We start from the raw sequence: 21115 nt of genomic DNA on the forward strand, positions 1-21115 counted from the left end.
GCTGTTTATAGTACACTTTGAGGATGGGCTTCGGGGAGGATCTGTGGTGCCATCAGGGCCACGCGGCTCTGCTGCGTCTGCAAGACTCCGAGCTGCGACTGATGGAGGTCATGAAGAAGTGGATGACTCAGAGGGCCAAGAGTGACCGGGAGTTCTCTGTGCAGCTGCATCAGATGGCAGCAATGGTGGAGAAGCTGGAAGGCCCTCAGCCTGGAGGAGGCTTGGACTACATTAGCCAACTCAATAAGGTACTCGGCCCTGCTGGACTTCATTATGTCATTCTGTAAATGAGCCAGTCAAGCGTGTTAATGTTGATACATGGGCTAATAAGCTAAGAGTAAGCCTAAATCTTTGCTATCACTCTATGGGCTGAGCGCATTTTGCTGTCTCTGGGAGGTTGTTGAAAGGATGCTGAATCAAGAAGCACATTGATTTGGTTCATCTCCAAAGCCTTGAGCAGAATTCTGAGCCAAGATTGTAATAGCTTTGCTGATTATTTAAATCATCACTTTTTTGGTGACTGCTAAGATTTCCATGCTCTCTTCTGCCAATAAATGCTGTTGCAGTCTGTTTCATCAGAGGTTGGGATGTGGGCTTTCCCATGGCTTTTGCTCTGTCCCTGAGGTGGAAAGTTAGCTGTGGCGTCTTGCTTAAAGCACCTGCCAAACGTGTTGGCTCAGTTTCCTCAAACACAACTGGTTTTCTCATTGTAGCTTTTGGGGATTGAAGTAGAAAAATCACCTAGGCTGGGGGAAAGCTTTATTTTTCAGGTAAATCTATGAAAATAGAGTACGCATCTAAGTAATTCTGCTAGTGTGCAAGTTAGCCAAGTATTTGTTGTACAGGATTAATGCCTTTCAGTTTTTTTTTTTTCTTCAAAATAAAGAAACATTTGGCTAACAGATCAATATAAACGTCTAGCTAAGAAAAATGACTAGATATCACTGAACCCTTAGTTAAACAGTACTAAATGCACATAAGAGCATGAGTCTCTCTTGTATGTTATGTTATATACTATTAAAGGCACCATTGGCACAGTTTACCACTTATTGTTGTCAGTTAGCCATTATATGTTTGTAAACTGTTATCTATAACAATGGTTACCGACAAAAAGCATCAAGATGTCTGCTGCTGCTGTTTTAGCTATCTTTGAGATGTAAGCTTCTATTACTTATTAGCAATGTTAGGCTCATAGTTCTGGTGCAAAACTTAATAAGTTAACTTCAAACACCAAACATGTCTGGTCTGATCGACTGCATTTGGGAAAATGGTAAAATTGTGTATATTTGATTATTTGCTCAACTATTGTTTTAAATCTCTCCAACACAGTCATGGAACGTGATGGTGAATGAGACAGAGAATCTCAGTCGAATCTTCCGGAAGCACTCTGAGGATCTGATGGTGGGTCCCCTCAGCAAACTCACACTCCTCATCCGAGACAAGCAGCAGCTAAAGAAAACCTATGGGGAGCAGTGGAACCAACTCAACCAAGAGCTCTGCAGGGTCAGTGCAACACACATGGTTTTCATTCACATAAAACACTGGGCAAAAGTCAGAGACCACCTTTCATTTATTTAATTTCCAGTCATAACCGCCATTAGGTACAACTTGTTTGTTTTTCAGGATATATTTTCTGTGGTGATTAGCTATAAGCATTAAGCTATAGGCTATAAGCATAATCCACTTGCAGAGAGAAGGAGAAAGTCAAAAGAAAATAAGTGAAAAAACAGGAGGTCCCCAAACTCGACTTCCACTCTGAGAGGACAACTCAGGGCCATTGGTCTGAAAGAATGTGTAGCTGTCAGGAAGCCTCACTGAGACCACCTCAGAGTCCAGACTTTAATATCATTGAATGTATTTGGGATTACTAGAACGGTGAAAGGAAGAAAGTGTAACTTCTAAGACTAAACTTTAGAGGTGTGGAAAATATCCTGAAGATTTCTTTGAAAAACTGAAAGCAAGTCTCCTGAAAAAGGAAGCTGTTAAAATAAAAAAAATAATAAAAACAAAGGGTCAGTGAGTAACTTGTATTTAGTGGTTGTTTTGAATGGAAATGAAACACATAATGGGTGGTCTCTGACTTTTGTACTAGTCCGGTATGGCTCAGATAGTTTTGTAATTCATGTGAGAGGTGTATGTGTGCAGTCATTGCATATTGTGCCCATAATGATGTCAAATGGGTTGAAACTAGAAGTTGATAAATCATTTTGCCAATAAAATAGACCAACATTAATCCACGGATTTCACGCTTTTGGTGAATATCCTGCCGATAGAACGCGCCGTTTTTAAGAACCATTTAGAATTAACAGACACGTTTCATATGTGTCTCAATTTTGAGCACTTTAATGATTTCATGCTCTTATTCCACCTTATACAGAGACTACTACTACTAGATGCAGGTTGCCTAGAGGCTGAAATGGTTTAAGTTGTTTCGGTAGCAGATTTTTCATATAAGTCAGGCCCAGTTGAAACTGCAATTTTTATGTATATTGAACTGTTGCTACACTTGAGACTTGTGTGAACTGTGCATGTTTTGCTCATCTAACACGTGACTGACTCATGAAGGGCCTAAAGAACCAGACATGTTGCTGTTGGGAAGGCTCAAACACGTGCAATACATGGGGTTCCCAAGACTTGGATTGCGAAACACAGTCTCAAATGTGGTTGGATGAAAACAGAAATGTGTCTTTGTCAAGTGACATTAAACAACAGGGAAAGTCCTTCATACTGACAGTAAATGTTTAGAAAATAAAACTATAGAAAAGAAACTTAACAGATATGCAGAAGATTGAGGGGACATAGAACATTCTTCAGTTAGGAGAAGGTTTCAGTGGGGCATGACTTTGCTTGGTGCTTCTCTGTCGGGCACTTAAGGCCCATTTTATGACATTTTGGTCAGTCGTTTAAGCCATGATTTCTACCAAGTAAAATGAATTAAGGGTATGGTAAAATGTTTAAAAGCAGTACCCATAAATGTAGACTAGGCTGTTTACGGTTTTAGCCTCTTCTTAGCCTTAGTCTTGACTCGCACTTTAGAGACTCTAGACTCAACACGGACTCACACCTCAGAGTCTTGAGACTCAATTTGGACTCGCACCTCAGAGACTCAGGACTCAACTTGGACTCACGCCTCAGAGACTTGACTTGGACTCACGCCTCAGAGACTCGAGCCTCAACTCTGATTTGCTACTTAGACTCGAGACTCAGCTCGGACTCGCACCTCAGAGACTCGAGGCTCAACTCGGACTCACACCTCAGAGACTCGACTTGGACTCACACCTCAAAGACTTGACTCGGACTGCAGACTCGACTTGCATTTCAGACTTGCACCTCTGAGACTCGACTCGGACTCACACCTCAGAGACTCTAGACACGTCTCGGATTTACACCTCCGAAACTCAAGACTTGGCTCAGACTCACACCCCAGAGGCTTGAGACAGATTAGAGACTCAGACACGCTCACCTGAGGCTTGCCTTGCACATGCACTCCAGAGACTCGAGACTGCAGGTGGCAGGTGTAAAACACTGAAAGCTTGATGGAGCAGTTCTCTTGTTAGTGACTTATATTTGTATCTTTAGACCAGTTATTTCAAGTCAGCGAGGGAAGTGAAGAGATGTGTCTATAATGAAAGTGTAAAAAACAGAATTGGAAGTGAAACAATAGGGCTTGATTTTTGTCATGTGTTATAAAATGTCCATGGTGTGTTAAGTGAAATATTGCCAGATTGTGCAGGTGGAAAGGCAGGCAGGCTTGGAGTTTTTGCACTGGCCTGACTGCAGGCGAGCTGGACATGGGCTTACACGGCCACAGCTTCCATCAACAGTGTTTAATTAGATTCTATTACAATCTGTTCATTTGGAGACCCATTCACCCTGGACTAAAGGTGTGTATGAATCACAGTTGGACAGTTCATTTTATTATAACAGTCGTGCTGCTTAACGCTTGTATGTAAAGATATACAATTATGTAATTTCACACTATGTGCAAAAGTCATAGAAGATCTTTCGTTTATTTAATTTCCAGTCAAAATGGAACAACTTACAGCTTCCACTTTTTGGGAAGACTTGCTTTCAGTTTTTCAAAGAAATCTGCAGGCATATTTTTCCACACTTCCAAAATTCAGTTTTAGAAGTTGTATTTTCTGCTTCTCACAATTTAAATAATCCCAAAATCATTCAATGATGTTAGGGTCTGGACTCTGGAAGTGGTCACTCCATTGTTCTGAAAACACCAGCAGTTTTTGTTTTTGATTTTTGGAAATGTTCTTCATGTTTCCTTTTCTTAGTAAGGGCTTCTTGGCAGCTACGCATCCTTTCAGACCCATAGCGTTGAGTGGTAGAAAGATGGACAGATAACTCAAGCAGTGGAGGACAACTCAACACTTGTGGATAAATTTTTGAATTTCAGTTTTGAAAACTCCTGTTTTTTCACTTCCTTTGACTTCCCCTTTTGCACATGGGTTATCTTATATCTAATCTCTCCTGAAAAATAAATAGGTTGTACTTAATGGCTGTTGTGACTGGAAATGAAGCAAATAAAGGGTGGTCTCTGACTTTCTCACAGTACTCTATGAAAGGCGGTGAGCATAAGACATGCTTAGATGCCTTGATACCAATACTGATACCCTGGTTTTGAGATCGATCATTCAACGTTTTTGAAACCTTCTTTTTAAATTACAAACAGAAATTGGGTGTGGCTTAAACCATGTATGCTGAAAGTGGGTGTATACACAGCCTGTCAGCAGTCTAGATTCTAGATAACAAGCATGTTTATTAGCTCATGGATGCTGATAAGACCAACTACTTAGCTACTGAAATGTGTGACGTGGAGTATTGACATTAAAATAATCATATAGCATTAAAGTTTTAAATTATATAACCAGCTCTAGCATAGCTAAATCATTCATAACACTTATTGTTAGTTCACTTAGTTTATGCCCTTAACTGGAGTGACCTACAATGGTAAGTTAATGTAGCATTAGAAGTCTTTTATGTAGGACTTTTATTAAATCGAGCCCTTGACCTGATCTGTAGGGCTGGACTGTTATCCACCAGCACAATTTCAGTAAGTTTAAAAAGAAAATGCCCACTACTGACTGCAACAGTCCATTAACAAGCTAAAAACAGGGCACTAAGTTATCAGTTGTTAAGGCACTAAGCTAACTGTAACTTCAGTACTGGGCTGATGATGATAATTAAAATTTCCCATTTGTCAGTGGATAACATATCAGATCACACACTCCTACTGGTAACAGTGGATCCAATTAACATGAAAAGGCCTTTTTAGATGATTATTCTTTTATACTAGCCTAGCAACTTCAAGGAACCAATTTCTCAGCTCCTGTGCTCTCCACAGAGGCCTGCTCACGGGAAAAAAGACAAGTTCAGGACAATTATCGCTGGATTTGATTGAGTATGCAGTTTGTGGCTCTGCCTGTCGCTGCCAGCTTCTCTTCTCCAGCTGCTAAGCTGCACTGTCAGAAAAGTTCAGAACTTGGAATAGGTTGGGTTCTGCAGCGAAGTGAACATTTTAAATTATGCAGAAGAACGACCCATAGCTGAGTGATGGGGCATCGATCGGCCCGCTGAGCTGAAGCCAGGGTGGTGCAGCTTCTTTAGGCAGGTTCTTGGTGTACAAACATGAAAAAGGGTCTGTAGATCCATCCTTATCTGCAACTTTAACCACAGCGTCAGCGTGACACTGCCTACATTTTGGAGCCTGAATATTTGTCTCTTTGGAGGCCGCACTTGTGATCTTGAGTGCCTTGAAATCTTGAGAAATGTTCTTGAAATATGTAACAGTAGGACTGAGTTAAGAAAGTTCTCTTAAATTTTTCAAATTATTTAGGACTTTATGTTTGCCTTTCTTTCTGTGTATCAACACTTTGGTGAAAAGTTAAATTTACAGTTAAATGCCCATTTACTCCATATGTGGTCAGTCAGCCAAAATATGTTTGGCATCAGACGTTTACTCACTTTCTGTCGGACTTTATATCGATACTTTCAATTCATGCTGAAGCTTATAAACAACATGTCTGCCTGTAGAGATGCCGTCAACCTACCGCTGCAGTCTCATCAATAATGCTAGCGCTAACCCCGTGATCTCTTTACAACAGTCACTAAACTATTTAAACCCCTAGACAGTAATGTAGCTGCCTCCCCTGATCTATGCAATTCTTTCCTACAGTTCTTCAAAACAAAAATTGCTAAGATCAGTAGCTCTTTAGTGCCCTTCTCAGCTAGTACACTTTCCTCTGTGAACTCCAATCTACCTCATTGGTACCTCATTGTCTCCTTTTCTTTCTGCTTTTATAACTGTCGATTCTTCTCTCATTGCTGATATTCTTACAGCCTTTAAAGCTACCACCTGCTCTCTTGATCCCCTACCAACCATTTTAACTAAAGCCTGTCTACCTGCTCTGGGCCCAGATTCACAAAAGTGTCTTAAGAATAAAATCTTCTCTAATGTGCATTTTTTTACTCCATATTTAAGAAAGAAGTTATCATTCTTAAGAATTTTCTTAATTTCTTTCTTTCTATAATCTTTTTGAACCTTTCCAGTCTGTTTCTGTAAGTATCACAGTACTGAAATTGCCTTGACTAAAGTTATTAATGACCTTCTTACATTTGCAGATGCAGGAGCCCTTAGCATTTTTATTTTACTAGATCTGAGAGCAGGCTTCAACACGGTGTGTCATTCTGTTCTACATGAGCTGGGCATCATTAGCTTTGTGCTGGACTGGTTCATCTCTTGTCTCACTGATAGAAAGCAGTTTATTTCACCCTCTGTCTTTACTTCATCAACTTTGTCACTCTGGGGGTCCCACAGGGTTCAGTCCTCGGACCTCTGCTCTTCATCGCTTACACGCCCCCCTTGGACAGATCATATGACACTTTAAACTGGACTTTCACTGATGACACCCAGATTTATCTCAGGGCCAAATTCATCAAAAATCCACCTCTCAGACAATTAGAATCTTGTTTATCTGAGATTAAACTCATGGATGAAATGTAACTTTCTAATGTTAAGTAGTGATAAGCCTGAACTCCTTCTCATTGGCTCTAAATCAAATCTCAATAAAACTGGCTCTATAACTCTTTCACTTCTCCTCAGTTCAGAAATCTGGGTGTCATCCTTGTCTCGACTCTCTCATTCAATGCTCATGTCTGCTCTGTTGTAAAACGTTTTGGTTCATCTATGCAATATAGACAAAATTCAACCATTCTTCACTCTTTCTGCTGCTGGACTAGTTTAATTCTCTCCTTACAGGCATTAGCTCTTCGTCCCTTCACAAGCTTCAGATGGTCTAGAACTCTTTCCTACTTGTCTGATCGTCTCCTTCCCTATAAACTCATACTCTCCACTCATCTTCAGCTTATTTGCTAACCATTCCTCCATCCAACCTTCATAGATCTGGCGATCATGCTTTTTCTAGATTTGCTCATCATCCTCCACATGTGTAGCAGTCCAGTTCTATTTCTATATTTAAAACAAATTGCAAAACCCATCTCTTCTCTCTAGCCTACAGCTTATCACAAAGATAATCTTTCCCTCTCAGTATAACTTCACCCTGCCTTCCTCTTTGTTTTCTGCTTCTGTGTTTTCCTGTTTGTCTTCTGGTGTTCTGTGTTTTATTATAATTGTACCCATCGTTGGCTTCTTGAAAAGAGCTACACAGGTTTCATTTATTTTTATTAGTGCTTTTTGTCTCTGGAACTATTAGTTTTGCACTGAAGCTACAATGCTAATGAATCTAACAAGTAATGGAAGGTAGTACTAGTGCCACTAATTACCATCATGTAAAGAAGTCAGTAGTCATTCAGATCTTTTCTGTAAATACATGCTCAAAACCTCTCTTAGCCTGCTCAAACTGCATCCATGTCTTCTTTAAGATCTTGTCAATGTGGTTCATGTGGTTCAGCGTTCATATGCTGGCGTGTCATATTTGCACATGAAGTGGAGTCAGAATTTGACACATCTGTTGTCTAAAATGGATGCCCACTACTTTCAGCTGCACTGTGAAGTTTTGTTCATTGTTATAGTCCACAGCAAGCAACACTGTGTCATAAACCACACTGACAAGACCTTAAAGGGGAATTCCACTGATTTTTCAACAGTTCTGCATAATTAAGTGGTCAAAATGTAAACAAAGTCATCCAGAGTGGTTTGATGCGAAATGGTTTATTGTAGAGAAACTTTCCAAAATCACCAGTGAGCCTACACATGTCTTCTGAGGTTTTATATGCAATGTTAATGATGGTAAAACAGTGGAAAATCAGGAAAAATATACCTCTTCACCGTAAATGAATTAAACAATATATGTTTTTCTGATCGCAAAACTATCATAAAACAAGTCTGTCACTAAGGCATTCATTCATAACCATTTCATGTAAGAACTTTCTGTGAGGGAGCTTTTAGAGGCATTCAATTCACTGTGAACAATTCTAACTCGAAAAGTTTCTCTGTAACGGAGCACTTCACACCGAACCACTCTGAACGACTTTGTCAACATCTCAATCATTTAATTATGCAGGAATTTTGAAAAATCAGTGGAATTCTCCTTTAACAAAGACCTGTATGTAGTTTAAGCAGGTTGAGAGAAGTTTGGGGACATATTTATGGAAAGAATTTGAGTGTCTACCCTGCTAAAAAAAAAAAAAACAGGGTATTGACTCTTGCTTGTTAGCGAGATTAGCCTCATAGCGCCTGTTCTATACTAAAGAAGCCAAATTTAGACCACAAGCATGTCTTAACTGATCAATTAGATCTGAGGTAAGTGGGAAATTGTGCAAATTTGATCTTAAACTGTTCCTTTAAGGAATTCACTGTATGACATTACTGTTGTCTACAAAAGTGAACAAACGTATGTCACATGGCTAAAAACAGTAGCAGCCATCTTGAAACCCGAATTTTTTTCATAGTAGTTATACATCCCTGCTAAAAAAGGATCTTTAGAAACTAGTAGGATTAAAGCCTAATGGTTTTGCTTTCCAATGGGAGTTGGCTTAAAGGGGAACTCCACCAATTTTGCAAAATTATTTAATCATTCAGTGAAAACCTGAATGATTAAATAATTTAAATAACAAAATCGTTCAGAGTGGTTTGGTGTGAAACGTAGCACCTCTTGTGAATAAGTTATTAGTGACATATAACAACCTATAACACACATCTAAGTTCAGTGGTCATGTTGAAAGGCACATAAAATGGTGATATTTGCAGTGTAGAATGTCCGAACAGATGTCCGGTTCCTAGTACTACAAAGGTAAACGAATTTGACTCTAGCAAATTTCTCTAGAAAGGTGCATTTCACAGCAAACCACTGATGATTTTGTTAAACCATTGAATGACTAAGTAATTTTGTTAAATTTGGTGGAGTTCCCATTAGAGACCTATATAGATCTATGTAGTTTCCAATGGAGTCCACTTGTTGTGTACCTAGCATTGTAACTTGCATAGCACTGTGAGAGAAAGAACCTTAGATAAGATATGAATGCATTTTTTTACTGTGCTGTGACAGATTACCCTGCCTGCTGTGTCCTGCAGGTAAGAGTGTAGAATTGGGTGAAAAGACGTTTCTGTTTGTTCGTTCTTTTGCGAGTCCTCATCTGTGTTTTTTAGGCCAGGTTTAACAGGTCCTGGACATAAATCTTTGGCAGGTACTGTGACTGCCATACACTGTTTCCTCTTGGTAGCTCTTTGTGTGTCTTTTGTCTTTCTGAACAATCCAGCATTTTCTGCTGATATTAGCCTTATAAACTGATACTGATACCCATCAATATCAATATACCATCTCTATTAGTTATTATTTATCAATTTTTCCATATTTGCCCAGCTCAAGTGTCAGTGTTCCAGTGTTCTAATCGTCTGGTTTGAGCTTTTCAGTTGTGGCTGCATGTTTACAACCAGTCTGTTTTCACTTAACAAAGCAGCTTGGTAATGACAGTGTTGAAGTTGTGCTTTTTGATATGCGGTTGGAGGGTTATTTCTGTGTATATCATGTACTACTTTTCCAGGAAACTGTCAGAGCTCAATATAACAATATTTAAAAGTTGCTAACTCTCTGTTGCTTTTTTTAAAGTAGGCCTTCTGCAAGTGCGGCTTGTGCACAATCATTAGATTATACTGAAAGCCAAAGGTCTTCATGCGTATATGTTGCTAATGTAAACATGCAAATAACACCGTGTTCTCTTATGAAATCTGTTGTAGGTTCTGTCTGTAACCTGTCTATTCTGGTCTTAGCTACATGTAGCAAATGACTTGGGATGGATTTGAATAAGTTTTATTAGAAAGAAGGTTGTATTTTACAGCTTATTTAGATTTAGGGTCTTTTTTAAACATTTGTCGGTTTCACCAGGTTGAATGTGTGTTGGCGAGTGAGGCTCACTATAGTACTGTTTTAATTATAGCTTGGTTGAAGCTCACAGTTAAAAATTTGACTCCTTTCCACTCATGTTTAACACAGTGTGGTGGTCTTTGTGGTGGTGGTGTTTTTCTTTCAGAGCAGTTCCAGGAAGCACTACCTTTTGTGGGTTTCTTAGCATTGTCTTTAGATGAAAGGCCTACCATGATACATCCTGACACTAGTTACCCAAAGCAGGTTTACAGTGATGCTCCCCAGTTAACCCAAATGTAGTCCATCTGCAGAGTTTGTTGTCCAAAGTAAGCTTTCTTTAGCTTTGGACGAGTGGGGCTTTGGGACAAATGGAGCTAACAATTGACGGAAGCCAGCAGTTAAAGGGCCTAGAAAACTAGAGTAATATGTTATTTGCCGTGCAATATTCTGTAGCACAGCGTTTTATCCCTCAGCCTCACGAGTTTGACAGAATTTCATGTTGCTTGCCACTCATCAGTGTTTTCTCACTACAATACCCAGCATGCATTACACATCATCATACCACTGGGAATCCCTGTGGTGTCAAGCAGTCCTCACTACCAGCCTTTCAACCCATCTGTAGGCTAACATACACAACCAAGCGCTCATCAATCCTGTCTTTGTTCAGCACAGAAGGGACACCAGGTACACGCTTTATTTTTCATTCTTTCAGTCAGAGAAAAGAAACCAAACTGAGGTAAATTGTCTATATAGCCTGGTAGCTACCTAGCTAACATTAGCTTTTAGCTTGTCCTCCTCATGTCCATATGGAAAAGAAATACAAGTAAATTATTTAAAAGATGTAAGAAAATGGAAAAAAGAACAAAAATGGAATGAGGCAGTGTGAAAAAGATATTCAGCTTGCTGGCAGTAATTCTTGCTACTTGCTTTCCTTCTACATTCAGCAACTAATGCCCTACACTATGCAAAAAACACTGTGCTGCTATTTTTTGTTCATCTAGGTACAAAAATGTAAATGTACCCTCAAAACAGTGGTTTAAGGTCCACCTTAAATAAGTTTTTCTGTTGAGAAAAGTGCATATTTGTACCAGATAAACAAGACTAATTATGCTCTCTTCCACCCGTCCAACCAGTTACAGCCTCCCAACAACAGCTGCTCCAAAAGATCTCACTGACATTATGTTCCCCTTCAAACAGACACTGACATTCACACAAGCAGCTACCCAAACTCACCTCAGCTGCCTGTAACATGTCTTTCTAAGCATGCAGTTGGTCAGTGTTCTTTAAGTACTGACAATATCCACAAAACACTCAGAAAAACATACTGTGACATAAGGGTGGGCAATATGACAATATTTTATCATTATCTTGCGATAAATTCTGTCACAATGCAGAATCATTTGCCGAGCATATCATGGGTATTGTCAGTACTTAAAGAACATTGAACAACTGCATGTTTCATTGGATTTAGAGCAGTGCGGTTTCTAAAACACTAAAAAAAAATCAATGTAGTTGTAAGTTTATTGTTGTTATTATTATTATTATTATAGCATTTTTATATGTGCCACTACAGATTCTATTTTGCCTGTTCCAGTGTGTTAAATCTAAGATATACTAAATATCGTGATGCATGTAGCGAAAATGTATTGTGATATAATTTTTTTTCAATATTGCCCACCCATACTGTGACGTAATTTATCACAGAAATGGTAAATATCATCATCCTCCCCATCCCTATCATTTAGGCGTGAACGATGCTAACATACTGACTACAGGTTTCATTTACTTGACAGCTTCATTAGCCTCGTAGCTCCAGTGCAAAAGCTAAAGAAGCAACCTACAGACACCAAGCCTGGTAAATCAATAACTTGTCTGATAGTCTGAAGGTACTAGGAAAATTGCAAACCATTGCTTTCAGAAAAAAGTGAAGCTCCCAGTGGGGAAAACAGAAGCTGGTGACGGTGCAGCAGGAGCTGCAGAACAGGTTTCATTTGTGTTATTAGACTTTACTCTGTTTGTCCTGATCTTATCCGGTCACATGTGACACATGCCCCTTTGCTCGCTCCTTTGTGTTTGCCTTTTTGGCTGCAGGCCAGTGCTGCCGTGTTTCTGTCTGATTAGTTCTGTCCTCTTGTCCTGTTGTGGAAGGTTAGGTGACCCAAACCGAGCTGGACCGCCTGAAGTCCAGTTACAGGCAGCTGGTGAGGGATGCAGCCCTGGCCAAGAGGAAATACCAGGAGGCCAGTAAAGGTAGGACGCCCAACCACCTCTCAGTTCCCTAAACAGGCCCGGCCTCCTCTGCTTCCACTCCACCTGCTATACGCTCTGGAAATAGTGCCGAACTCGCTGTGCCTTTCGCTTACAATCAGAGGAACTGTCTTTGTTCAGGGTAAACAGCGATATGAGTAAGCAGGCCCTTAGCCCCCAGTGCTCCACACATAATGACTCACTCTTGTTTTAAAAGAGGTTCATAACCATAACTTAAGGGTCTACAGAAACGTGTAGGTCCTGTCTAATTTGTGGTTTTTCATGTTAATGTGCTCGTTATGACATGAGTCAGTGGGGATGTATTTTTATAAACAAGTAAACAGAGCACTCAAGCACTGAATAGACTTTCCCCTTCTTACCCATCTGAACTCCTCCATCTGTACTTTCAATCTTGCTCTCTTAGATCTCCAATAATAATGCTAATCATAATAATACATGTTCTGCATGTATTATTAGCAGAAAACATACATTTAATAGAAAAATGCACAAAAGCCTCAAACACGAAGTGTAATATCAAATCTAGCAGTGTTTAACATGTCCACTGTTTACTTTTGTGCACCTACTGCCGATTTAACTCTTCCATCCAACCAACCAGTTACAGCCTCCCAAGAACAGCTGCTCTCAAAGATCTCACTGGCATTATGTTCCCCTGCCAACAGACACTAACATTAACACAAGCAGCTACCCAAACTCACCTCAGTTGCCTTTAACATGTCTTTCTGATGAGCATCAAAATGACTAAAGGAGATTAGATATAAGATAATCCACTTGCAAAGGGAAAATAAAAGTCAATGAAAAATAAATGGAAAGAACAGGAGTTTCCAAAACTGGTGTTCAAAAAAATGAATTTGCAGAGAAATTGGGACTCCTAACCTGCAAGACCTGGTAGACACAAAAACTGTCCCTATCAGAGAAAAAAAACTTAAAGCTGTCATCTTTGAGAGAGAGGAGAAAATCAAGTTGCTTCAGATCTGAAAACATCCACAGGTGTTTCTGTCCATCCTTCCACCGTGAGAAGACAACTCAGCACTATGAGTCTGAAAGGATGTGTAGCTGTCAAGAAGACCTCACTGAGAAAAGGAGACAGACACATCAAACAAAGAAGAACATGCACTAGGACACTGAATGTTGACATCTGAGATGTGGAGTAAGGTTTTATGGACTGATTAATCTAAATGTGTCATGAGACAGTGAGAAGGCAAGAAGCAGAAAATGCAACCAACTTGTAAGACTGAACTTTGGAGGTATGGAGAAACATCCCTGCAAATTTCTTTGAAAAACTGAAAGCAAGTCTCATAAAAAGAATGGAAACTGTAAGAAAGCTGCAAGAAATTAAAGAAGTAAAAGGGTAGTGTCTGACTTTAGTACAGTACTGTATATAACCATTGCCTTTACCAAAGAACCCTTCATGAACCCTTGTTTAGGCGGTTTTAAGGGTATATTGTTATGATAATGATAATGGTGACAACGATGGCGATTATTATTAGTAGTAGTAGTAGTAATAAACATTTTAAGATTTTATTATGCAATTTATAGCATTAATTCTAATCTAATTTCACATCTTAGTGTATAGTTGGCAACATTTTATTATTATAGGTTCTGTTATAGGTTCTGTCAAGTTTATGGCTTAATTTTAGTTTATTACTTAGAGCTAATAATGAAATCTGCCAATTAAAATCTACCAAAACCGCCAAGAATCAAATACTACCAATTATAAATTAGTACAATATGAATTTAAATCATAATTAATTCTAAATCATTTGTGTAATAAAGTTTTTACAAATGTATTGTGTTCCTACAACTAATAATGCAGTTATGTTGTGATTTTCATATAACAGACCTCCAATTATGTTCTAATACAGATCATAATGTACAAGTACAGCTCATTGCATAGCGAATAAACCATTTACAAGCGTCTGGTTTGGGCTTTACTGAACAAAGAATAGGACCTTAATAAACCTCACATGTTCCCCAAAATAAAGTGTTACTGTTATTATTATTATATTTATTACGATATTCTCTAAGAATTCTTGTGTGTGCGTGTTTCATACAGATAAAGACCGCGAGAAAGCCAAGGAGCGCTACATCAAAGCCACGCTGAAACTCCACGAGCACCACAACGAGTATGTGCTGTCAGTAAAGGCGGCTCAGGTGCACCACCAGCAGCACTATGGCCAGAGCCAGCCGGCACTGCTGGGAGCGCTGCAGACGTTGCAGGAGGAGATGGTGCTCGTACTGTGAGTGGAACACTTCTGTTTTTGGTTTACTCAGTTCTGACTGCGCTGAGGACTTAGTCTGTGCCTCTTTCACAACATTTCATAAACAACAGCATTATGAGGTTGTTAAGAAGCTTTTACGACACTGAATTGTGGGCGCATGACTCAACCAGTATTCACCGTTTTTTTTTAAATCACACTGATGTTACAGTGTTGCTGAGTAGCGTGAGCTGCTGAAGATCAAGGAAGTCACTAAAGCATTTGAACTGTTATTCATTTGAAATTTCCCATGACAACCGTTTGAAACTTCCACTTTTTATTCCGGTTAGTGAGTCAAATGGTTTCCCCATGTTTGTTGAATGCTTTCTCTTTCTTATGTCACTCATAAAGCCTTTCAAAAGAGGAAGTGCCTGAGAGTACCGTTTGATTCTTTTGTCCTTTAGAAAGGAGATCCTTCAGGAGTATTTTGACCTGTCCAGCTTGCTCCAGGATGAGGTGGTGTGTGTCCATAAAGAGATGGCCAAAGCCTTAAAAAACATTGAGCCTCATAGAGAGTATGAGAGCTTCATTCAGCAGAACAGGTAGAGTTTTGTTTTGCTTCCTGAGTGACCCTACTTAAACCCTTACCAAGCCATGGCGGGCCCAAAGTTTTATTACACACTGCTATGACCTAAGAAAAGTCCCTGTAGTTAATGAATAATATACTTTAGTATGTAATAAGCCTGAAATGTTAAGGGGTTACATGTATTAGGCATGCTTTGCTAGTCTGGACCTATTAGTAGGAGCATCTTACATTATTTGATAGTGGATGTCTGAATTTAAAGTAGGGCCTGACAGGTGTATCTTTTGACCCATAAAAATTAGCCAATAGGTCCCACGTGTTTAGTTTCTCATACAGTCATATGCAAAAGCTGAATGTCTTGTTGAATTTCTAAGTGACAATATATTGAAAAAAGTGAGACATAAAATCTAAAATGTTTCATATCTTTTGTGCAGGCCACATATTATGTTTAATTTTTTTCCCAATGGTTCAAATTGAGCACATCAGCAGTAATTGTGCATTAAAATGTGTGTTCACTATAGAGGACGTGCTTATTTTTGCTTAAAAAATGAACCAGTGATGCCCAAATTTTTGCTAATACTGTACCTTTAGATGTTGTATAAGAAATTGACATTCAGGAACAGGATGCTCGTTTGAACAACCAAACAAATGTTTTATTTTATTTCAGTTAATGAAATTTAACAGTTGACTGATAATTGTAATTGACAACGGATGATCGTATCACCACTAGGGCCACTAATTGTTGATGGCAGCCACAGAATCAATAAGTAAAATCCTTATTCCCTTCCATTTTGTATTTAAAAGCATTCTGCCATTCACACCTCCGATCCACTATTTAAAATGCCAGTGCTAATTTTACTCTATTTACACATATAGTAGTTGGCTGCTCTGTGAGTAAATGTCACACTGGAGTGCAGGCACATAGAGAAAATAGTATTTTTCATGCTAAATTATAGTTAATTGTATTGTCATTGAGGCCTTTTCACATTAAGTCCACTTTTTTCATGTTTAACGCACTGAAACCTTCACATCATGTTCAGTGTGCTATTTTTTATTAAACACTGAGAACATGGAAAGAAAAAATAGCTTTCCTATTGAGATAAGGTTACTAAACTCATCTGAGGTTTTTATCATTTTAGTCTGTCCGTAAGAATTTCAGCCTTTGTAAGAATGCATTGATGAAATTATATTGTTTTCCATAGTTTTCTTACGCAAAATGTTGTACATTAAATAAGATAATCCTTTATTAGTCCCAAAATTTCACAGTGCTACAGCAGCAAAGGGACAGCAAAGCACTCAAGAAAAGAAGCAACAAGAGAAGAATTAACCTACAAAGTAATTAACCTTGTTATTACTTAACAAGGTTACAGTTTATTTAGTATATATATAGATTATATTTACAAAAATTAACAATATAAACATTATACAAAAAAAAGCAAAAAAAATCTTTACACTATAGAGATATTTTACAAGTATTGCACATGGAGTATTGATTATATTGCACACAGGAAATGGTATTGAGTTCCACAGTTTATGTGCTGTAGGTGTGTGAGGTCTACAGGGGGGAGGGTTCTTCTGAGCGCAGTGCTGGTTGTTCAGTCTAATTGTATACATTGTATATTGTTTACTGTATATGTGTTACATTATATGTTTATTGTGTAAGTGTATGGTGCTACTACAGTTGAAGTACATCTTGATGTATTTTAACCTGAAACAATTACCATCGACACGTTTTGTGGCGATAAAAGGAATCAATCACTCAACGAACACAATCAGGAGCTGAAGCTCTGCCGCAGCGCTCTGTCTGTGTGGTAGAGTTTGAGACTCCGCTTCAGAACTCTGAGCATTAAAATGAGTGAAATAAACTGTAAAAGAAAGTATAAGCACTTGTTTTTTTTTGTCTGTAAAACTTGGACTGGTGTTAAAATGGCCTTGGGCTTTTTACTTCCTCTGGTGCAAATGGAAATTGTGATAGATTTACAGAACATATAACTGCGAAATGGTTTTAAATAATGAAAACAACACACACATATATATATATATATATACATAATATATATATAACAAAATTATTTATACATATATATTCTGGGACAAAATTATTTATATATATATATATATATATATATATATATATATATATATATATATATAAATAATTTTGTCCCAGAATATCAATTTGCAAAATTACTTATTATCTCAGCCATAATATCAGTCAGTGCTGATATGAGCACTGTTTAAATAAAACTAAAACTAGTTGGTTTCCTTTTTCACCATGTAAAATTATATCAGACTGTATCAGGTATTGGAATTTTTGCCTCTTTGAAACCAAAAGTTCAATGTCAGTCAGGCCCTAATTTGGATCACTTTAGGCATTCTTGCTACTCATTTTTCCTAGATTGGGCTTTCCCCCAGAAGCTCTTGTAACTGAATCCTGTAATTGAATTGGCCCGGCAACCTTTTGGGTCAAACATTTCAAAGCTATTCTGACTGAAAGCCAGCTGGGAGGTTTTAAAAGCTTTGTGCTGGCAGCTGTTCATCACTTAGCATAATGTGGAATGTCAGGTAAACTGGGTGAAAGTGATTCTGAAATTCCAGCATTACAGCTTTGATATTTACAGAGATTCATTTTTAACGAGGATAACAAGGTGATAAACGTCAATCCTGAAAACTGAAGTTGTTGTAACATCTACAATTCTAGAATTTCTTCATCTCATCTTTGTGTGTTTATACAGGTCAAGAGCAGATGTGCCTCCCTGCGTGGAGTTTGACAACAGTTTGCTCGAAGATGCTGAGCGTCTGAAGCCTGAAGAGCTGGAGCTCAATGAGCTGACTCTGGAAGGGATCCAGCACCGGTGCCTACTGCTTCCCTTACATGCTGTAACACTGCGGGATAGTGGCATCAGTAAAAGCTGGCATAGGACTCATACACACATCAGTGCACCCTGCACACATTAGGACATATGTACACTACTCACAGTAGTTAAAGTAGTTTAAGTTTCTTTGGGGACTGTTTTGCCTCACAACACTCTACATGTACCTTTCTGCCATGAATGGGTTTAAGGACAAAAGCTTATCTAAGGTATGTGAGTTAAAACTATATTTCAGGCATCAGACAGCGTATTCATAACCACATAATGTAATAACTGGGAGCTTTTAGAGGCATTAAACCCTTCAGTTGTCTGGTTCCTATCACCATCACTGTGAACAATTCTGATTTGGTAAGTTCCTCTAGAACGACACATTTCAAAATCAAATCACTCTGAATGACTTTGTACCATGTAATTACGCAAAAATTTCGAAAAATCGGTGGAATTGTCCTTTAAGGCAAAAATTAGTGCCACGGCTACCTTTTAAAACCAATAGAGATATACTCTGCATCTCAGAAACTAATGAAGATATAAGCCTGAAATTTTACTCACTATCTGTTTGTCCTTATTACATTATTTTCCAAACCACCATGTTAAGCAAACAGAAGTGGTCGGCTGGGATTTACAGAGTAGCGCATGACAGCTGATGCTACACAAATTAGCATACTTCAGTATGTAACTTGTATTTGACAGACTTGCAATGCCACATAAATGTTTTCTCAGCTTGGTTCTGAAAGATTTTCTTGTTTACGATACTTTGTGACTTTGTTCTTATATCCTTCATCCTGCCTGCTCACGCCACTAGCCTGCAGTTATTTCTTGCTAAATTGGATGTTTACAACTGAGGAGCACTGTAAAGCTGGCCTCCCACATACACTGCCTTCCCTCTGTCCTCCTATTGTGGAGGGACTGCTAATGCTGCCCTCTCTCACTCCCGCAGGCTCACGGCCGTGGAGGAAGAGCTACTCAGTCTGGCGGCTACTCTGGGAGCACAGCAGGCCACCGTCAACCAGCTGGAGCTGGACCTAGAGGCTGAGGAGGGTTCAACCAATGCCGGCCAAAGGTAAACTCTCCCACCATGGGGCCAGTCCTGTAGCCATCTGTGGGGATTTTAAAGCAGTTGTTTAGTGATTTTTCCCCTCTATATGACATAAAAACATGTACAGCATTGTGCAAAAGTCAGAGATCACACTTGATTTATTTAATTTCCAGTCCAAACAGCCATTATGGATGAGTTAAACAGATATTTCTGAAGAGATTAGATGTCAGATATTGAGTTGAATGTCTTTGGGGTTACCTGGAACCTGGGAAGAAGAAAATGCAACCAACTCCTAATACTGAACTTTGCAGATTTTTTCAAAAAACTAAAATTGAGTGTACTGAGAGAATAAAAGCTGTAATAAAGACTTTATTGATACTGAATGTATTGTTATGAAAATGTGCTTCATAACTTTTTCCATAGCACTCATTTGTAAAGGGGATTTCTGCATGATTCAATGTTCAGTCATGGGTACCTTGCAATAATGTATTGTGTTAAGTGGTTGAGACTTCTTTATAATTTTTTTTTTGTTAAATATATGTTTTCTACTATTTTTCAAGACAAATGAATAGCAGAAAATCAATGAAGGGTGGTCTTTGACTTTTGCACAGTACTGAATGCACAAAGTAGCAAAATACTTTTGTCTATTTTCATACATAACAGTGGAAAAACACGTAAGCAAACATATAAGGTTACTGAACAATTCAACACAGTTTGGGACAAGTGTATGGTGTTCTAGGCTTGCAGTTTGCGTGGTACTAATTGGTGACCATATGCTTCCATTACTTGTTAGCCTTGTAGCTCCATGTCTTGGCTGAGCGAGTGCATTTGAGGTAAGGGCATAATTGTGCAAATTCGATTTTTCGCTAAACTATTGCTTTAAAAGAAAATTGCACTCATTTTAATAGATAGTAAACGAAGTCTGAACAGTTATAGTGACATGAAATGGGTTTAATGGTCTTCCCTTTTAAGCTGCGCATTATCCCTTGGTATATTTCATTCGGTCTTCAAGAGTGAAGAGCGCCTTCATGAATATTAGATGTACTGTGTAAATGGTGGACTAAGTGCTGGACTAATCTGTCATGGTTTATATGCCTGTCCAGTACTGTTAGAAGTTACTGCTGATTTATTGGGAGTTAATACAGTGTGTAATTAATGGGTGGCCCAGGAACAGATGGAGCAGCTCTATGACTGGCGCTGGCCTGAACTTTATCATTTAAAATGGGATTACTCCTCACTTTACACAGCTCAGCTTGCATTCAACAAAGGCAAGTCCATCTCACTCAAGGTTTAGCACTTTTCAAAAGCACTTTGCAAATAATAGTTAATGAAGACACATTCCAGTAAATATAGAGAAATGACTGAATAAGTAATCAGGCACCCTTGACATTTCTATAGATATTTGATTCATAGCACTTTTACCATGTTTCCCCAAGTAGCTGTTAAATTATGAAATGTATTCTTTCAACCTCAGAGTGGAAATTTCAGTTGACTAGCCATAGTTGGTCCTTGGTCCTTAATGGCGTATACGCATTGAAAAGCCACTTTTTACATTTTAATTATTTCTTCTGTGTATCTCATTGAGATAAACAAATTGAAAGTATTTTCTAGAATTTGAATGTAAATATAACTCTTGAATAAAACTGTCTTTTAAACCTGCCCATTTGCTTGAATTACACACCTGGCATCCTTTCCTTGCTGCAAGTTTATTAATACTTGGCCTAGCTGCTGAGCTGACGTTAGGTGTTTATATTAGTTCAACTGCAGCTGAATGCAGCTGGTGTGTTTAGTGATATGACTGGTGTGGAATTGCATAGAATTGTGTA

At 38.6% G+C, this 21115-nt stretch overlaps 1 protein-coding gene across 3 annotated transcripts in view; it reads left to right on the forward strand.

Moving 5' to 3' along the window:
* The window catches only part of fes (FES proto-oncogene, tyrosine kinase), a 45992-nt gene that overhangs the window by 3899 nt on the left and 20978 nt on the right, over positions 1 to 21115 (forward strand). For all 3 annotated transcript variants that reach the window (XM_036586229.1, XM_036586232.1, XM_036586230.1), the window contains exons 2-8: positions 1 to 248; positions 1330 to 1503; positions 12488 to 12584; positions 14656 to 14839; positions 15262 to 15399; positions 18116 to 18235; positions 19191 to 19313. In XM_036586229.1, coding sequence (XP_036442122.1) covers positions 24 to 248; positions 1330 to 1503; positions 12488 to 12584; positions 14656 to 14839; positions 15262 to 15399; positions 18116 to 18235; positions 19191 to 19313 — 1061 coding nt within the window. In that variant the 5' untranslated portion in view covers positions 1 to 23. The remainder of the gene's footprint in view (positions 249 to 1329; positions 1504 to 12487; positions 12585 to 14655; positions 14840 to 15261; positions 15400 to 18115; positions 18236 to 19190; positions 19314 to 21115) is intronic.

The sequence above is a fragment of the Colossoma macropomum genome, unplaced genomic scaffold, assembly GCF_904425465.1.
Source record: "Colossoma macropomum unplaced genomic scaffold, Colossoma_macropomum, whole genome shotgun sequence".
Lineage (NCBI taxonomy): Eukaryota > Metazoa > Chordata > Actinopteri > Characiformes > Serrasalmidae > Colossoma > Colossoma macropomum.